At 37.4% G+C, this 17091-nt stretch overlaps 1 protein-coding gene across 7 annotated transcripts in view; it reads left to right on the top strand.

Moving 5' to 3' along the window:
• lingo2 (leucine rich repeat and Ig domain containing 2) overlaps positions 1–15869 on the top strand; it is a 212663-nt gene extending 196794 nt beyond the window's left edge. For 6 of the 7 annotated variants that reach the window (XM_082550425.1, XM_082550424.1, XM_082550426.1 and 3 more), the window contains one exon: positions 12973–15869. In XM_082550425.1, the coding sequence (XP_082406551.1) occupies positions 12985–14823 (1839 nt within the window). In that variant the 5' untranslated portion in view covers positions 12973–12984 and the 3' untranslated portion in view covers positions 14824–15869. Of the gene's footprint in view, positions 1–12705; positions 12799–12972 lie in introns of all 7 variants that reach the window. The other variant, XM_082550429.1, reaches the window with a different exon arrangement.
• Positions 15870–17091: the final 1222 nt, after the last annotated feature.

Here is a 17091-nt window from a genome sequence, read left to right as displayed (position 1 = left end):
TGAAAAAGCAATTTAATTAAACTTGAACATGTTTATTTCGATTAAATTCTGGCTACATTCTTTTGTACTGTTTTCACGAGTCAACATTGTTTAAGTGACATTACCTGAACACCCGCCGGCAATGCAAACACAATCCTACTTTTGCATGTTGCATTGACTGAATGAAGCCTGTGGCTATTGCCTTTGACAAGACGTTCTGAGAGATTCATGCTGAAGTTCAATGATCTCCATTTTTTTGCGTGTTTTCTTTTCGTTTTATTCCCACCACTTGCTTTCTCGAATTGTTCCAAATGAGAGTTTGGTGAAAGCATCAGCGAGAGAACCCGGGATTTTCCTTATGAATTATTCAAAGGCACAGAGTTTGAAAAGTATCATGGTAGGATAATTATTCATAGAACTAAGCACTGACAGGGGACACATTTTCTTGTTGAAAGTGGTGAGAGCAAAACATATACTCATGGCAACATCACAGCTGTGTCAGTCATCATTGTATAGAGCATGATTTTTTTTTTTTCCTTTTCTTAGCTTACTTTTCTGTCACAAGCCCTCCACCCTACAGTGGAGAGGAACTAATAAAGATTGCCACTTCTGGCTGTGCGATAGATCTCGCTGTAAACTATCAACAAGGGGATGTCCTAAAGAAGATCCTGCACAGGACAGGCGCTCCAAGGATCAGTATAGCAGGCTGCAGACCTTAAAGGCAGTGGAGAGAAAAAAAGCAGAAGCAGGTGTGAAGAGCTTGAATACAAACCAGGCTAAAGATGGCTCCCCATAAACCACCACTGCCCAGTATCTGCATCACCAGTGCCAGATCGCTCAGCAACAAAGAGTACATCACAGCAAAACACAGAGGTTTTATCTGCCGCAGGAGTCATTGTTCTGGCTGTGTACATTTTACCAAGCACCAATACCAAGACTGAATAAAGAAGCCAGCTAGTTTTTTTTTATCAGCAACCTACAATCTCTTCATCCTGATAGGATCTTTATTATAGCAAGAGGCTTTAATAAAGCCAATCTGAAAATGGTTGTTCCTAATTTCTGTCCCACCAGAGGGCGGACCATGTTTCCAGCAAGCTCAGAGACGGATACAGAGCCCCCACCTCCACATATATATTCTACTCTAATTATAGTTTTTTTCCTGATTACATAAGGAGAGATATTGTTTCAGATGCCTCCTATGAAATGTTTGTTTCCAGACCTCAGTTGTATAGAACATACACAATAATTTAATGATTTAAAACAATTTTATTCTCATTTAGTTGGTTGTCATATTTGTATTATTTTCTTTCTTTCTTGACATTCCTGTAAGGATTACTGCAAAGAAAAACGCTTTACTCGGTAGAACATCTGATAATTATGTACATCTTTGGCAATGTTGCAACTGCCTCCTAACTGGATTTTTGAGGTTGGTACAGTACTGATATTTTTGGCAATATTGACGTATCTGTTACATCAATAGAAAGAAATGTATCCAATACTTACATGTTTGTCCTTTTCCCGATTGGTACTTATAGCCTATAGGTGTGAATGTTAGAGTCGATAGTTTTCTGTTTCTCTGTTAGCTCTGTGACAAACATGTCCTGGGCATATCCCACCTTTAATTCTCTGACAGCAGGGATAGGCTCCAGTCCTGAAAGGATCCTGAAAATGGATAGGAACAAACTGATGGATAGTGTAATTATTAATTCTAATGAGTGTGAGCAAATGAGTAACATTATACAGCGTGTGTGCATCATCATTTAACACACCCTGAATTAGAAGGTAAAAAGCATCACGGGCCATAAATGCAATATTGATGAAGATATTTTGGACAAGAATCAACTGGAGTGTAATTTTGGACTTCTTTGCCTGCCATTCCTTTTATTCTCTTTTACGGCTTTTTCATCAGCTGAATCCAATGGACTGATCAATAACTAGTAAAGTTTTGTGTTTCCTGCATGGACAACAGAAAACCATATTGGATGAGTGATAACAAGCAAGCTATAGAAACAGCCAAATCACTTAAATTGTGGCTTTGATTTGTCCTCCGAGGGGTCCATTACTTCTTTGTAAAAACCCCTGCTCAGAGTTCAGCTGTTCAGTCAGATTAGCACTGTTGTCTGGATTCCCCTGGGTAGTAATCATGCAGTGCGGTATTGAGGCAAAGCTTTGTGTTGTGTTGGTTATTCTTCAGTTTTTACTCGTATTAGTGACAGTGTTGCACACTCTTCTACATGCAGTGACAATGACAATGTGATACTTCATCTTATATATATTACTCATATCTGCACTTACCTTCTATCTCTTCTATCCCACCTGAACAATATTATATTCCAACACATTTAGTGTGTTGGAATATAATATTGTTCCTTTAGTGTGTTGGAATGTGTGATTTTTGCCTCAATAGCCTACATGTTGTAGTAAATAAAACGTATTTACTATGAGATCCTCAGTTTAGATGAAGGGAAAAAAAGAATATCCTGGAGGAAGTAAAACTTCTCTCAGGACTGATTTCCAAGCCACAACAATAATGAAATTTACATTTGGGAGAACCGGAGAGGAAATATACAAGATGTTTATAGAAAGTACACAAAAATTGATGTAGTGAATAAAAATAAACATCCATGAAATGTAATTGAAGTTATCCACACATTTCTTGTTTTGTTTCTTTGTTAGTGTGCTGTTTATTTCAGAACCTTCTTGGGTTTAGTGGTAAAACACAAAAGGCCCTTTCAAGTCAATCAATATGCCTTTACAGCCCTGTTTAAAACACCGGTGTAAAGCTAAACAGTTAAATGCATCTGTATTTCCCCTCCCACTGTATACCTCACACTAGACTGTAAAGACTATAAAGAGAAAAGGCTACAAGCAAATATCAAGGACAGAAGAAGGCTTTCTAGTCTTTCTCAAGGTGTTACAAGCAGCACTACTGAAAGGATTTTAATGGCATTGAGCAGCAAGGTCAGAGGCCAGATCTCTTGATTGGACAAGGAGACAAAAAACCAAAGAGGAAGGATGGAGAGATTGGGAGACAAGAGAAAACACAGTAAGAAATGAGAAGAGAAAACAGTGGCATAAGAGAATACGGTTTAAAACAATCAAGCTGTATATTAAATTTAATTTTTTAAAGGGGGGGGGGGGGGGGGGTAGAAAGATGTCTTGCAGCTATTTAGATAAGATTTCCTGCTAAGTATACTGAAAGACTGTTGGGACATCACAGAGATGCATGTGTATGCTGGAGCTGCATGTGTTCCTTTTAGCTAACATCATGAATAATTTCTCTCTTTTACAATATATATATATATGAAAAAAAAGCATGTTCAATGGCCTCTTGTGGATGTGCTGAATGGTACATTACGCACAAATGACAACAGTAGCCGCTTGTGATAAATTTACAAAGCTTGGCCACATGTAATAATATCAAGCTGTTAATTAATATTACTGTCATTTTATCAGTATGACTATGAGATGTTTACAGTGTCTCATTTTAATACTGAAAAGCATCCTCTCAGCAGAGTATGCAGTCTAAAATGATGCACTTTTGGCAATAGGAAACATCACGCTTCCATTATGGCAGGTGCAGTCATCCTGTTTGTTGTTTTCTAAATTTTTGCAACAGGCATTTATGGAAGCAGTGCATGTCTTTATCATAGCTAATTGTTCATGTTGCATGTTGTTGCTACACTGTGTATTTATGAGCTTTATGGTATATTTATGGGAAGACTGATTTAAATATAGGCTAGGATGAGGTGTGTGCGTACCGTCTTTAACTGCCTCTGTTGTTGAGTCATTGTACAGATGAAACACCCCCTGACTCAGACCTGATGTAGGCTGCCTAGGAACAGAGGGGTGGGGGTCCAAGAAGAGAATGCACAAGGGCTCTCAGGAGCCCACACAATGTGTTATCAGCGGCTGCAAATGCATTTTAATCAGTTCACACAAATTATCTCACAAGGTTTTTTAGTTCAAAGCCGGAGAAGGTAGAAATTCACTCAAGGTTCTGCTTATCATTTTAAAAATGCTCTTTAGACTTGAGGCTGCACAAGAAAAGAGTCCAGGTCAGTGAAAATTTAAGAGATGAATGATGAAAATTTGAGACAGTCTTTGCTGGTTATGCAAGTTTATGATGAAATTATTAAAGGAGAGAGGATTAAGAAAAAGTGTTTAAAGTTGCCTCTTTTTTATTTCCCTCCTACGCCTATCCATGTTTTGTTTTTTAACTATTCCTAGAAATACTGTGACATGATTTAGGGAGCAGGTTGTAAACACCTGCAGCAGGTTCAAGTCTTATTGTTGGCAAGCAGTGCACACTCTGCTGGTTGCACCTTTGAGCAAGAACCGGCATAGCGCACAGCTTCTGAGGTACTGTTGTGGGCTAATCTCTCAAGGGGGAGTAGCAGGTGGAAAAAAGAGAATCCCCCCAGGCTTCACTGATTTATGGTAGTAACACTGCTTGAAATGTGAAGTGAAAAATGGCAAATCTAAAACATGGTTTTTGATAGTTGTACATTGTAACGCTACACATCTGTGTTTTATTTGAGTCTTATTATTGGATTCTAATTACAATGAGTAATTAATATACTTTCATGCATCCATGTAAAAACTCATCTAATGCTCATATTGCAGGACATGTGTTGTCTAATGCATTTATTGATTTTTCACTCTGTCTAGCTAATGTAGCTTAGTAAGCTACAATACACATTAAATAAAGAGTTTTTGAAAAAGGATATGCATAGGGCGTAGGAAATGTGTGCACAGTAGTGTATCTGTGTAAGTGGTTGCTAAGTTGAAGATGGTAAAAGATCTGCTGTTGAGCTCTTCATATATGACTCTGATTATTTGCATTAGATAAGAAAATAAGTGTCTTTCTTTTCAGCATTTCTGGAACATATAGGCTACTTTAGGCCATTTCCACTAGTAATGTGAGATGAAGTATTCTGACCTGCTAAAGTGGAAATATAAGGCACTTCAGCATCAATATAACGGTGCAGTAATGTTTATGTTGGATAAGAGAATCAGTTTTACTGAGAAAAATATACTGCAATAAAGCTCTTAATACGTAGCACATGTCTCTCTAATGAACTGAGAAATTGGTTGATTTTTTTCCCACTTGTCACAAATGTAATGAAATGACAGTGTACTATTCCCCAGACCTTATTAAGTCCTCTCATATTGTGGCTGTTTTATTTTTATCCTCCCATTTAATTACGAAGTTTTTGTTCCCTCTCCCGCCCCCCCCCTTTTTTTTTTACAACCTCCTGCTTGTCTTCAAAGTTTAGAATTGTAATAGTTATTATACATGGGATTAAGGCTCATGTCTGAGAGGCTTTTCCTGTGGGATGAACCAAGATCTGACTGTTTGATGCAGTGTTTTTTGACTCTATCCCTAGTTAAGGGTTATCAGACACCAAAAAAAGCAACTGGCTCAATCTACCAAGTTTATCTCTAATTAACATGGATTAATTGAGCTTTGACTTCGCTCTGCAAGCCAAGCAGAAGGGTAATCTGTGCATGGAAGCCTGTTATTGCCCCAAGGCTGTTGATCCTCACTGTTAAGGGTTCTAGGTCCCAAAGCCCTCTGTCACGTGACCATAATTATGTTGCTCTTGCAGTGTATATGTTAATGAATTGTACAGTTAGCTATGCTGAAAACAATTTATGAAAATTGTTGTGAAAATAGAACAATTACCAGCAACGTCTTTAGATTGTTTCGCTGCCATCTGCATGCATTAGGAGTCAACAAGACTGCCGCTGCTCACATTATTCTTGTTTTTCCTACTCCTACTTTTATTTGAAATATTGCTGCCTTCCTTCCTTAATTATTTGTGTTTGGCAAAACTGAAGGAGGCAGACTTGTTTAATCGTATCCAGGTCACATCCTGTGGAGCCATTCTGTAGCATCAGAAGTCAGATACACACTGGTTTATTAAAGGAGTACAGTGTTATTTTGCATGTTGGCAGGCTCACCTTAAAGCCTCACTGCCCTTTGCAAAGACCCTCTCAATAATGAATAAGCCAAAGAGCATTGCAATCTCTTTCCTCTCATTATGATCCCATTTGATTGCTTGCCGATGCTCTTTTGAAAAGGTGGGTTAATTGCATACTCTGACTGTGAACTAACCTGCAAGTTAATAACATCTTTCCTTCAGGGTAGCATCATTATAAGATATAAGCCTCATTAAAATAAAATGATGATTTAATAACTTTCCCTTACAATGACCCTTATGAGGTTGTGCTGTTATTTTGTAGTTATCTGGGAAATTAAGCTATCAAAGACTTTGCTTTTGTATTCCTCTGTTTTCAGAAAGCAAGAGTTAACCATTTCAGGGCTGCAGGAACTCTGACCAGTGTAAATGCAAAAAAAAAAGAAGGATAAGTGCTGGCGTGGTTTCTATCTTATACTTAAATTAAGATATGCCCAGTGCTGTAATATTGTGTTTGTATGTAGGTTTGTTTTTTAACTCTACATACTACAGTATGGTTTTGTCACTTTCTGAAAGAGTCTTGGTTCATATTCTTTTCACATGATAACCAACTACACTGCAATGAACTGGACCCTTTGGCATGAGGGCAGCCATATCAGATGCTAATCTGAGGCTTGCTTCTTGCACGCTGCACCCAGTATGTAGCATACACTGTCCCTGCATGATTACACATAATGTTGCTTTTATTACAGCTTTACTCTGCACACAGTCCCATTCCTCTGCAGCTTCACTCAAGCTCCCAGAGTTAATTTTCATCCATTTCCTGCCTTCCAGAGTAGCTCTTTCTTTGGAGCCATCTTCCAACTCAAAAAATTGAAATCTAACACTTTGATTATGCTTTTTAAGGAGTGTTAATAATTGCTGGGTAAAGAAAGCAACTTTCTCCAACCATCCACCATTAATGCAGAGAGGTTTTTTGTGTGAAGAGGAGTCACATTATGTGCAATGATCAGTGCCTGGGGGCCACATCAAACACAGTCTGAAAACCTTTCCTGAGGAGATAGAGGCAGGAACATTTCACAAGTGGCTTTTCATTGGTTGATTGCACAGAGGCCAAGTTGTTATCTAAATCCTCAAAATTCTGAGGCAAAATAAGAAGTGCCTTGTGACCATTCAGGGTGTGCAAACTTACCCCTTAAATAAATACCAAAGCAAAATGTTTACAACCAATACTGTGCTGGATTATGGCTTAGGAAACCAAGTGGTTACAAAGTCAACCAGTGACATACAGTCTACAAAAATGCATTATACCAACATTGATTTGCATGGTTTTACTTGAAAAGACAGCTTAATATAATCCTGGACAAGTTTTATGCCCTAGCACCCTGCATTCAAATAACTTCAGAAACATATGATTTTAATAGTGAAGTATTATTAGGCTTAACTATGCTTTCTTAAAACTCTCTTACATCACAGCATGCAAATCTTTTTCTCTTCCTTTGCTAAGATCACATATATTCTAATAAGTCAGCATCCTGTACTGTTGAGTGAATTATCCATGATTATATCAGCTTCTTATTGGCGCTCTGTGAATAATTAGTTGGTAAATAATTTGAAATCAAAGATAGATGGTGAGTGTCCACTTTTCTCAGCACGGAGAGAGATAATTATGTGTAAACTGACCCATGATTCCTAGACTTAGTTTGCTTTCTACCATGTTTCTGTGGAATAAAAGACAGACAAATGTGCAGAAGGACAGACATATGTCATATCGACCATCTGAGGTTTATGTCTGCTACACTCGGCTATAGTTCGGAGATACTACGTCTTAAACGACCGTGCCTACAACAATTAGTATTGTCTTTTACATAGAACACTGAAAACTAAACAACTAAAATTTATTTATTTTTTTGTTTTTTTTAGAAAGGAATAAATACAGACTTTGCCTCCTCAAATTTCAGCTTGTTCTAAATAAGCAAGCTCAGATTCAAGGTAAATAGATTTGTTGCATTTGCTATCATATGACTTTAATGACTTTAATTACATGTAAATGAACAGTTTTATCATCTAATTCACTGTACCCAGTAAAACCAAATTTTTCACTATGGCCATATTCACTAGCACATTGCACCAGAACAAACTTAGTTCTGGCATAAAAATTGCATTGCCAGTATGTACAAAGCGCAAACTGATTTACTAATGTTCGCCACATGTCATTTATTACTAATTGTACTAATGTCTAATGTCAAAGCAGTCATTTTTTTTTTGTCTTATTATTTTGCCTTATTTTTTGGCTTTGATAATGTGGCAGTTATTGCTGTGTAGAGGGGACGTTTTGAGATTTGAGAGCATGTGCTAAAGAGCCAAACAAAGATGTGATAAAGATGTAGAGATTTCCAAGTCATCTAATTGTAAATTAGCTTAGTGAACTCCAGCCTAAAGGACCCATGCAATACCGGCGACAACAAAACTTCTTGCAATTCTTCATTTTTAGGTTTTGGTTTACCGTCTGTGGCAGGAATTTTACAATCTTCTCAATAGGGAGAAGAATTGAGGGAAGAAAACACCGACTTTGATACTTGTCCTAAAAATAATCTGAATTCTGGATGGGAATTCTGAATAGCATCCCGTTTTTCACTTAGAGTTTGGAAATTGTTTGTTAGTTTTAAGGTGCTGTTTATGCATTAAATAGATTTATTACACTCAAACAGCAAAGTATTAAATAAATTAAACCGGTATGATTTCAGGACCATGGACAGCGTATCTGATCACCATTTTGATGAGATGTGTGTTTTCAGTGATGGACCTACACAAATTCACCTGCATGCACTTTGTATATGCACTATATGTGCGATATAGATCGCAGCATAGTACCATCTCTGACTTTGTACATGCTGTCTGTATGGATATGCTACAAGACAATGCTCTAAAAAAAGGGTAAGCAAAATAAAATAGTTATAGTGAGACCATACCAAAGAAAAATAAACAGAAATTCTGCAGTTACCCATCAGTCAGCTGCCCAGGGAGCAATTGCAACACTCTCACCTTCAAATCTCGTTTTGATAAAACCTCTTGTAGGATTCATTTACCTGGACATCATGTCAAGAGTTCTGAGTTGCACTATTATTCTGACAAGACTAATAGCTTATATATCGTGCACAAGTGCAGCTGATGATGAGGAAATATAACGGATTTCTTTTGACCAGAAAGCCTTTGAAGAAAGAATAAAATTCTAACTAACAGTGTAACTGTGTGGTTTGCCACTCTGATAAAGTCGGGCATCATTTCTACTCATCCCCTCACAAGTTTGCCTGAGGCTGTGTTGAAAATTAAAAAAATTAAAATTAAAGAGGGAACATGGGATGGAAGTGCCCCATATGTTTTTAGCGATTCATATGGAAATTATTCAGTGATGTGAGCTTACCAGAAATAGGCTAAAAAAAGGTTTTCTCATGTATTTGTTATACTGGAAGAGCAAATGATGATTTAATAGCCAAGAAAAGTGTTATAAGTTTGCTCTTCACATTGGGCCATTTGTGTATGTATGCTTGGGTTGATGGCATTGCTCATGTGACCTCAGCATCCCTGCGAAATGTCTGTTCATGGATTTATGCTGAGTCAGACACCATTAGCTGTTATCATCCCCCTCTCAGGATCCCACTCTGCACTAATGTGGGTCAAGGGCCACATTATAGAAAAGCCTTCCCCGTACAGACTTATCTCACAGTGCATTGCAGGATTTCTGCCATTGGACTGTCGGTGAATGTCATAGGAAGCTTCCAGAATATTGAGATAAAATGAAAATGCTTGAAAATCCAAGGTTGGGTTGTTTTGTTTTTTTTAAAAATCTGGTTTTATTGAAAGACCATTTTTGAACAAATTTGTCATGTGAGAGAGTGAAAATTTTGTATCTTGTATCTTGTTAAATACACAATCACTCTAACATAGCTCAGAACACACAGCACACTAAATATATGTTGTTTGCAGTTAAATTATAAAGGAAATTGTAAGGAAAAGAAAAATAAACAGTGCACTCAGAAGTGAGTTCCACACAAAAAATAACTGTGAATGAACAGATAGCTGGAATGTTATTTGTGGACGCTGCCCTGGGGCATCTGCCTAATTCTATGCGGCATTTGCTCCGATGCAGGACACACTTGAGTGGGTGCCGCTGATGATGCACTTGATGCACTAGGGTACTCTCATTCAGAAGTGTGCAGGTGACTAGGTCACATAACAGGCTCACTCAAATCCTGATTATGAACTGTTACAAAGAATTCCAATCATTATCCTGATTAGACACCCTCTTAGTAAACCATCAAATCATATTGTGCTGCAATTCATGTGGACAGCCAGAGTACATAAGCCAGCTATTATGTGGAAAGATTTGTGCACAACAAGAGTGTTCTGTACAGAGAGTCATTTTTGTCCACTGTAGCTAGAAGTGATTGATTGACTACTATGTTAAAATCATTATCGGCTTCATTTACTTTTGATTGTGCTCTATTTTTAAGTGGTTTTAAGAGTTAGGATTAAAGGACAATCCTGCGTAAATTTAAAAAACTACAAAACATAGAAGTTACAGGTGTGTGTGTGTATTAGGAGAAGCCCTGTATGTTCAGTTAATGTGGAGAGCCAGTTGTGAGCATCCTTGAATTTTATTTGTGATAATCAAGACAGTTTATTTCATCTGCTTCCTTACCTGCAACCCTTTCAGGGGTTTGTGTCCCCTCCCTGTCTCAACCTGGGGTTCTTTCATGTGTTAAGCAAATATATTAATCTCCACAATATGGAGCCACTGAAGCCACTTTCAAAATCTTACTAATCTTACTAGTTACTTCTAAAACACTGATAGGGCTTTCAGATTGAGAAAAAGATACCTATGTTAGTATTTAGATTGAAAGAATAATCTTGATTAAATATACTGTTTATATATACCATTTTGTAGTGTTGTATTTTTCTAAAAATCATCTTGAAATAATGAGTGTTTTATTGCAAAAATATAGGAAAGAAATATGTAAATGAGTTACATTATTTATTTAATGTTTTTAATTTACACCTTCCATTTATTTCTAATTTAATTCAAAAAGATAAACTCGATATATTTGATGTTAAAACTCATCCTACTGACTGGGGTATATTTTTCGTCATACCCCAGTCATACAACCATTATTAAAAATGCAATTTGTTTCTAGTGATGTCACATTAGTGTTTTGCCTTTCTGCTTTAATTAGTGATTGTTTAAAATGTTTTGAGGTCCCAGGGGACTCCAGTTAAAAACATACAGAGAAAGCAGAGAAAACCCCAACAATCATATGACCCCCAATGGCTAACTGTTGGTTACCTCCAACAAGGCAGTTTTGGGGCAGTTTGCACTTCTGTGTGAAGTTGCTGCATGAGAATAAACTGTTGCAAGTATAAGGCCATGGTTCTCAGTTATGAAAGGGGGGCATGTCCGTTCCAGACCAGGGGTGAGTTGCTGGTCCAAGTGGAGGACTTTAACGGTCTCAGAGGATTTGTTCATGAGTGAGGGGAAGAGTGGAGCAGGAGATTGGCGGATGGATAGGTGCAGCACTTACAGTAATGTGGGCACTGTGCTGGTCTGCTGTGGTGAAATGAGCCAATTCTGAAGCTGTCGATCCAGGTTCTGACGCTGGCCGATTGTCATGAACTCTGGGTAGTTACTGAACAAATTAGCAGAAACTAGCGTATTGTTTTTAACGTTTCTGGAGTGTCTCTCCCTTAGCAAAATGGAAAGTATCTTGGTCATTTGGGACTGACTCGGAGTAGAACTGTTTCACCAAGTTCTTAAATCAACTTTTCTCAGCAGTCCTCTCAAGGCTGCAGTTATCTGTGTCGTGGCTGTTTGTATTAAACTAGACTTGAAAATAAATCTTTATACTGTTTGAATAGTAACTGAACATTAAAATATCAATATGAAAGTTTACTTTTCATATATGCCCCCTCCATATAGAAATGTCCTGTCATATAAATATTATATTACAGCAGCAGAAATATTTCAGCTATCTTAGTTGATTTCTTAGGTTTATATAATGCTTCTCTTTAGATAAGTATGTCATCATATTATCTTTGCACCATAATCTGTTAGAATAAGCCTGAGGAGAAATTCAGATTATTCCTGTCATCGTTTAAATTTAGCACAGCCCATGACACACCAAATGAGGCAGGAATGGTTTGCAATCCTTGCAACCTGTCACCCAGTCTGTTTGTTGCAAACACGGCATTAGTTCATGTATCTACTGTATGTGCTTTATGATATAAGTACAGCTGTATGTATGAATAACCGAAATATGTAAAGCCACCCAGTGATATAGTGCAAGTTGTGTTTTGTATTATTTTTTCTCGAGTATCCATGTTTTAAACATGTTTTATTTCTAAATCAAAAAATATAAAAATATTCAACATGACAAATTAGTAAATTCTGCTCTTTTGGAGGAAATGCTTGTAATGATATTCATAATGTTCTTTGAATGTTACATGTGTTTCAGTTTTGTAAGTTTCTCAATTTTTCCATGTTACACCTCCATGAACTTCATGATTTTCGAGTGGTTTCTTTTATTCTTTATTCTTTCTTTTTCTTCTTTCTGTCCTTTTAGAGATAGGGTGGATACTTTTTCTGAATGCTACTATTTCCGAATAACAATGTGCTTAAAAAAAAAAAAATATATATATATATATATATATATATATACACATGTCAAAAATAGATAAATCATTTACAATAAAAACATTCAACTTTTTAAGAAACTTTTTCTGAAGTTCTTTGTTTCTATTGAAACAGTGGGTGATGTCAAAACAAAGCCTAGCACCCAATTGTTCACCCTGTATGCATCCACAAGAATGCTAAGGAAGGCATTCTTGATATTTCGATGTGGTGAGCTACATTTATCAAATATTTTTATGTTCACCTTGTGTGGTTTTCTCCATAGTTAATTCTCCTATGTTATTTGTGAATATTCATTATTCATTCTTCAGGCACACAATGAAGTCTATCATGAGGAACCAGCTAATATATCGCTTTCTCTCCCTTTGTTTTCTTGTCTTGCAGAACCGTGACAGAATGGTCGAGTTTATGAGCAAAGTCATGCCGCACACGGTCATCTCATGCTGGCAGCCTTTCCTGGGATTGGCCCTCGTGGCTGTTTTTGTGGGTTCTACCCTGGGATGTCCCTCGCGATGCGAGTGTTCAGCACAAAGCAAGGCAGTTGTCTGTCACCGTAAGCGCATGCCCACCATCCCAGATGGCATCCCAACTGAAACAAGAATCCTGGACTTAAGTAAGAACAAGCTGACAATGATCAACCCCGATGACTTTTTTGCCTTCCCTGGGCTTGAGGAACTTGACCTCAGTGGAAATATTATCAGCTATGTTGAGCCTGGAGCATTCAATGGGTTGTTTAACATGCACTCGCTCAGCCTCAAAAGCAATCGAATCAAGCTTATTCCTCTGGGTGTCTTCACAGGCTTAGCCAATCTTACCCGACTGGATATAAGTGACAACAAGATTGTCATTCTCCTGGATTATATGTTCCAGGACTTGCACAATCTTAGGTTTTTGGAAGTGGGTGACAATGACCTGGTTTACATCTCTCACCGTGCATTCAGTGGACTTTTAAGCCTGGAGACACTAACCTTAGAAAGGTGCAACCTAACAGTTGTACCCACTGAGGCTCTTTCTCATCTGCACAACCTGGTCAGCCTGCATCTACGATACCTCAGCATTAGCACTTTACATCCATACTCATTCAAAAAGCTATTCCGATTGCGGCACTTAGAAATTGATAACTGGCCTTCACTAGACCATGTGCCAGCTAATACCCTGCATGGCCTCAACTTGACAACACTGTTTATAACCAACACCAACTTGTCCACCTTCCCTTACCTAGCCCTGAAGCATCTTCCCTATCTGACACATCTCAATCTGTCCTACAACCGCATCAGGCACATTGAAGCGGGTATGCTGATGGAACTGGTTCGGCTGCGAGAGCTGCATATTGTTGGAGCTCAGCTGACCACCATTGAACAGTATGCATTCCAAGGTCTGCGGGGTCTCAGAGTTCTCAATATCTCACACAATCGACTGGATACATTGGAAAAGGGCGTTTTTCAGTCTCCTGAGGCTCTGGCGGTTCTTCTCATTGACAACAACCCCTTAGTGTGTGATTGCCGCCTCATGTGGATCCTGCAGAAGAGGCATTCCATCTTCTTTGGGGATTCACAGCCAGAATGCAGCACACCTGAGGGCATTCGTGGACGCCCTTTTAAGGAGTTTAAGGAGACTCTCCTGTCTTATTATGTTACATGTACCAAACCGAAAATTCGTGAAAATAAAACACAAACAGTTACTGTAGATGAGGGTCAGCAGGCTATGTTGCGTTGCAGTGCTGATGGGACACCAAGGCCAATTGTGTCTTGGTTGTCCCCACATCGCCGAGTGCTAACAAACAGCCATAGTAGAGTAACCATCCATAAAAATGGTACACTAGAAATCAAGGCAGCAGAAGTCCAAGACAGTGGAGAGTACCTTTGCCTTGCCTCCAACACTGCTGGAAATGACACCTTGAAGACATCATTGGCGGTGAAAAGTTTAGGATCACTGTATGCCAACAGGACCCAGTACTACACAGATCCCAGCAATGCCACTGCCAATGGAACGACTGGTGTGACCCTCGGTTTTGACCTTAAGACTATTTTAGTGTCAACAGCTATGGGTTGTTTCACATTCCTGGGAGTGGTCTTGTTTTGTTTCCTGCTTCTTTTTGTTTGGAGCAGGGGAAAAGGAAAACACAAAAACAATATAGATGTTGAACATGTGCCACGATCAAAGTCTAACGGCACTAATGTTGACTCAGCAGAGGGACAAGCCGGTCCTCGTCGTTTTAACATGAAAATGATGTGACTTCTTTTATAGAACTCAGAGTCTGGATTGTGGAAAAGCCCAAAGTACAGTGTATTTTTTTGAAAACAGAATGACTGAATCTTCTCACTGCTACAGGAAGAGTGGTAGTGAAAAGACCTTGGGGCATCACAAAATGATGAGCATTACTTTAAATCTGTGGATCTTGATATAGTTCTTGAATACTGTGTCTCAAATGAAAAAGATTTTAGAATGACTATCACTGCTGGAAAAACCTCTCAGACGAGTTGCTCTCATGAAGACCTGGATGAAATAAGTGTCAGTTATCAACTTTTTGAAATTTATATGTCCCAGAATCATTCAGTTTTGGGATGGATCTACAGACTCAGTTGAACAATGTACATTACAAATTTGTATCTAAGCTATAACCTACTTTGTTTAGTCTTGCGCCATGCTTATTCACCAATCAATGAAACATCATTTCCTATGTTCTATATTTTCATATGTGTACGTAATGCTTCATTATGTACATGTATGTACATAATCGTTCAAAAGAATAGTTCATAGCAATATTCATGGGATACACTTGCTAAAATTGCTATAACCCTGTTCCACAAGTACATTCTTCAGGCTTTTGAAGTTTCCATTGATTCCAGAAGGGCTTCTATGGCTAAGTATTTGTCCTCTGCTCCCCAATTGAATAAATATTAATAAATATATATATCATTTATCAATAGAAGCACAAGAAAATGATTTTATTCATGAAAGTATTAAGAATTTTGCAAAATTCAGTCTTCAAAAACTTTTCAGGATAACAGCTGGATTGTCATAACATTGAGTATTGGTCAAGCAACCTACATGAACCACTTTTCTGTCTTATTTTGTCTATTTTTATTCCTTTAACTGTACCTTTGCTAGTTGGCAAACTACATGTGTCAGTTTTACTACAGTGACATTTGCATCATTTTCCCCAGTAGGAATTTTGGACTTTGTTGTGGTAGTTCTTCATTTTGTTGTTGAATCATTTAGATTGTGAAAACAAAAGTAAAAGTAAAAAACTATGTATGTGAAATAAAAAAATGTATTTGTACCAAAGTGTCTGACTAAATGCATAAAATATAATCATCTTCTACGCAGCCTCACTGATAGACTTCACATCAATGGTGTAATAATAAGTGTATCATTGCTAATTCCTTTTTTATTGTTGCAGTCTCTAAAACCTCACAGAAACATTCAAAGCATTAACACTGAAAGTGATGTAGTCAACCATGGTTAAGAGATAAATACTTATATGAACAATATTTACTTGCAAATGCCAAAATGCAATGCTAGAAATATTTGATAATATGGTACAGTGATCCAGAACTGCAGTGATCCACTCTAAATGTTCACAATAATAATTAAATTATGTCTGTACAGGCCAACTCAATGAAGCTATAGTTTGTATTTAGTTTCACTTTAACTATCATGGAGTTACTAGCTTATAACATCTTTAACTCCCGTTTCTTACAACAAATAAATTTCTTATTTATATATAATTTTGTAATTCATTTTGTAAGAATTCATACATTTAACTGTGTTGTCACATTATCAGATCCACATTTTCAGTTGTTTTATTTTGACTGGCTGGTTGTATGATGAGAAATGTCAGTTCTGGACATTTTTTGTGTTTTTATTGCCCTATTTGTGCAAATACAAATGTATACTGTGAATTCATTCTTCAGATGGGGATGATGTCTAAACATGTAAACTATGCCTTTGTTGTTGTCACTTTAGATGAAAATATGTAATACAACTCGGGTTGTTCCATTATCCAACTTACACAATGTAAATTGAAGATGAAAACAGAAGCAGTTTGCCTGCAAAGTAAAACATGCCCCTTTTTTAAAAATGTCTTGGCTGCAGCAGGAAGATTTAAGATGAGCTGAAAAAAATAAACAAATTACCTAAATGTGGAACACCATATATATATTGCTGTTGCTTTTGCACAGCCTCTGGGTGTGACTGTTACAGGGATATGAGGGTTATAATACTGGTATGTATAAGTAATAACTGTGTATGTTATTAAAAATGTAAGAACCATTGTCTTTTTACCTATACATGATGCCCATTGGCATCGTGTTGGATAATAGTGATTCCAGGCCAGCCAGTCAACTCCTTGGGGTTGAGTGAAACTTCAGTCGTAGAAAAAGTTTATTATTTCAAACATTTGAGTAATTTAGTATCAGAGTAAAACAGATTGAAATGGTCTATAAATAATTTATCAATGTGTTAATGTAGGCAGGGCTATATAAAATGATAGCAAACTAA

The sequence above is a fragment of the Aulonocara stuartgranti genome (genome assembly GCF_965226115.1).
Source record: "Aulonocara stuartgranti genome assembly, chromosome: 2".
In the NCBI taxonomy this organism is placed as follows: domain Eukaryota; kingdom Metazoa; phylum Chordata; class Actinopteri; order Cichliformes; family Cichlidae; genus Aulonocara; species Aulonocara stuartgranti.
Note: the sequence above shows the minus strand (reverse complement) of the source record. Positions and strands in the feature narration are given on the sequence as shown.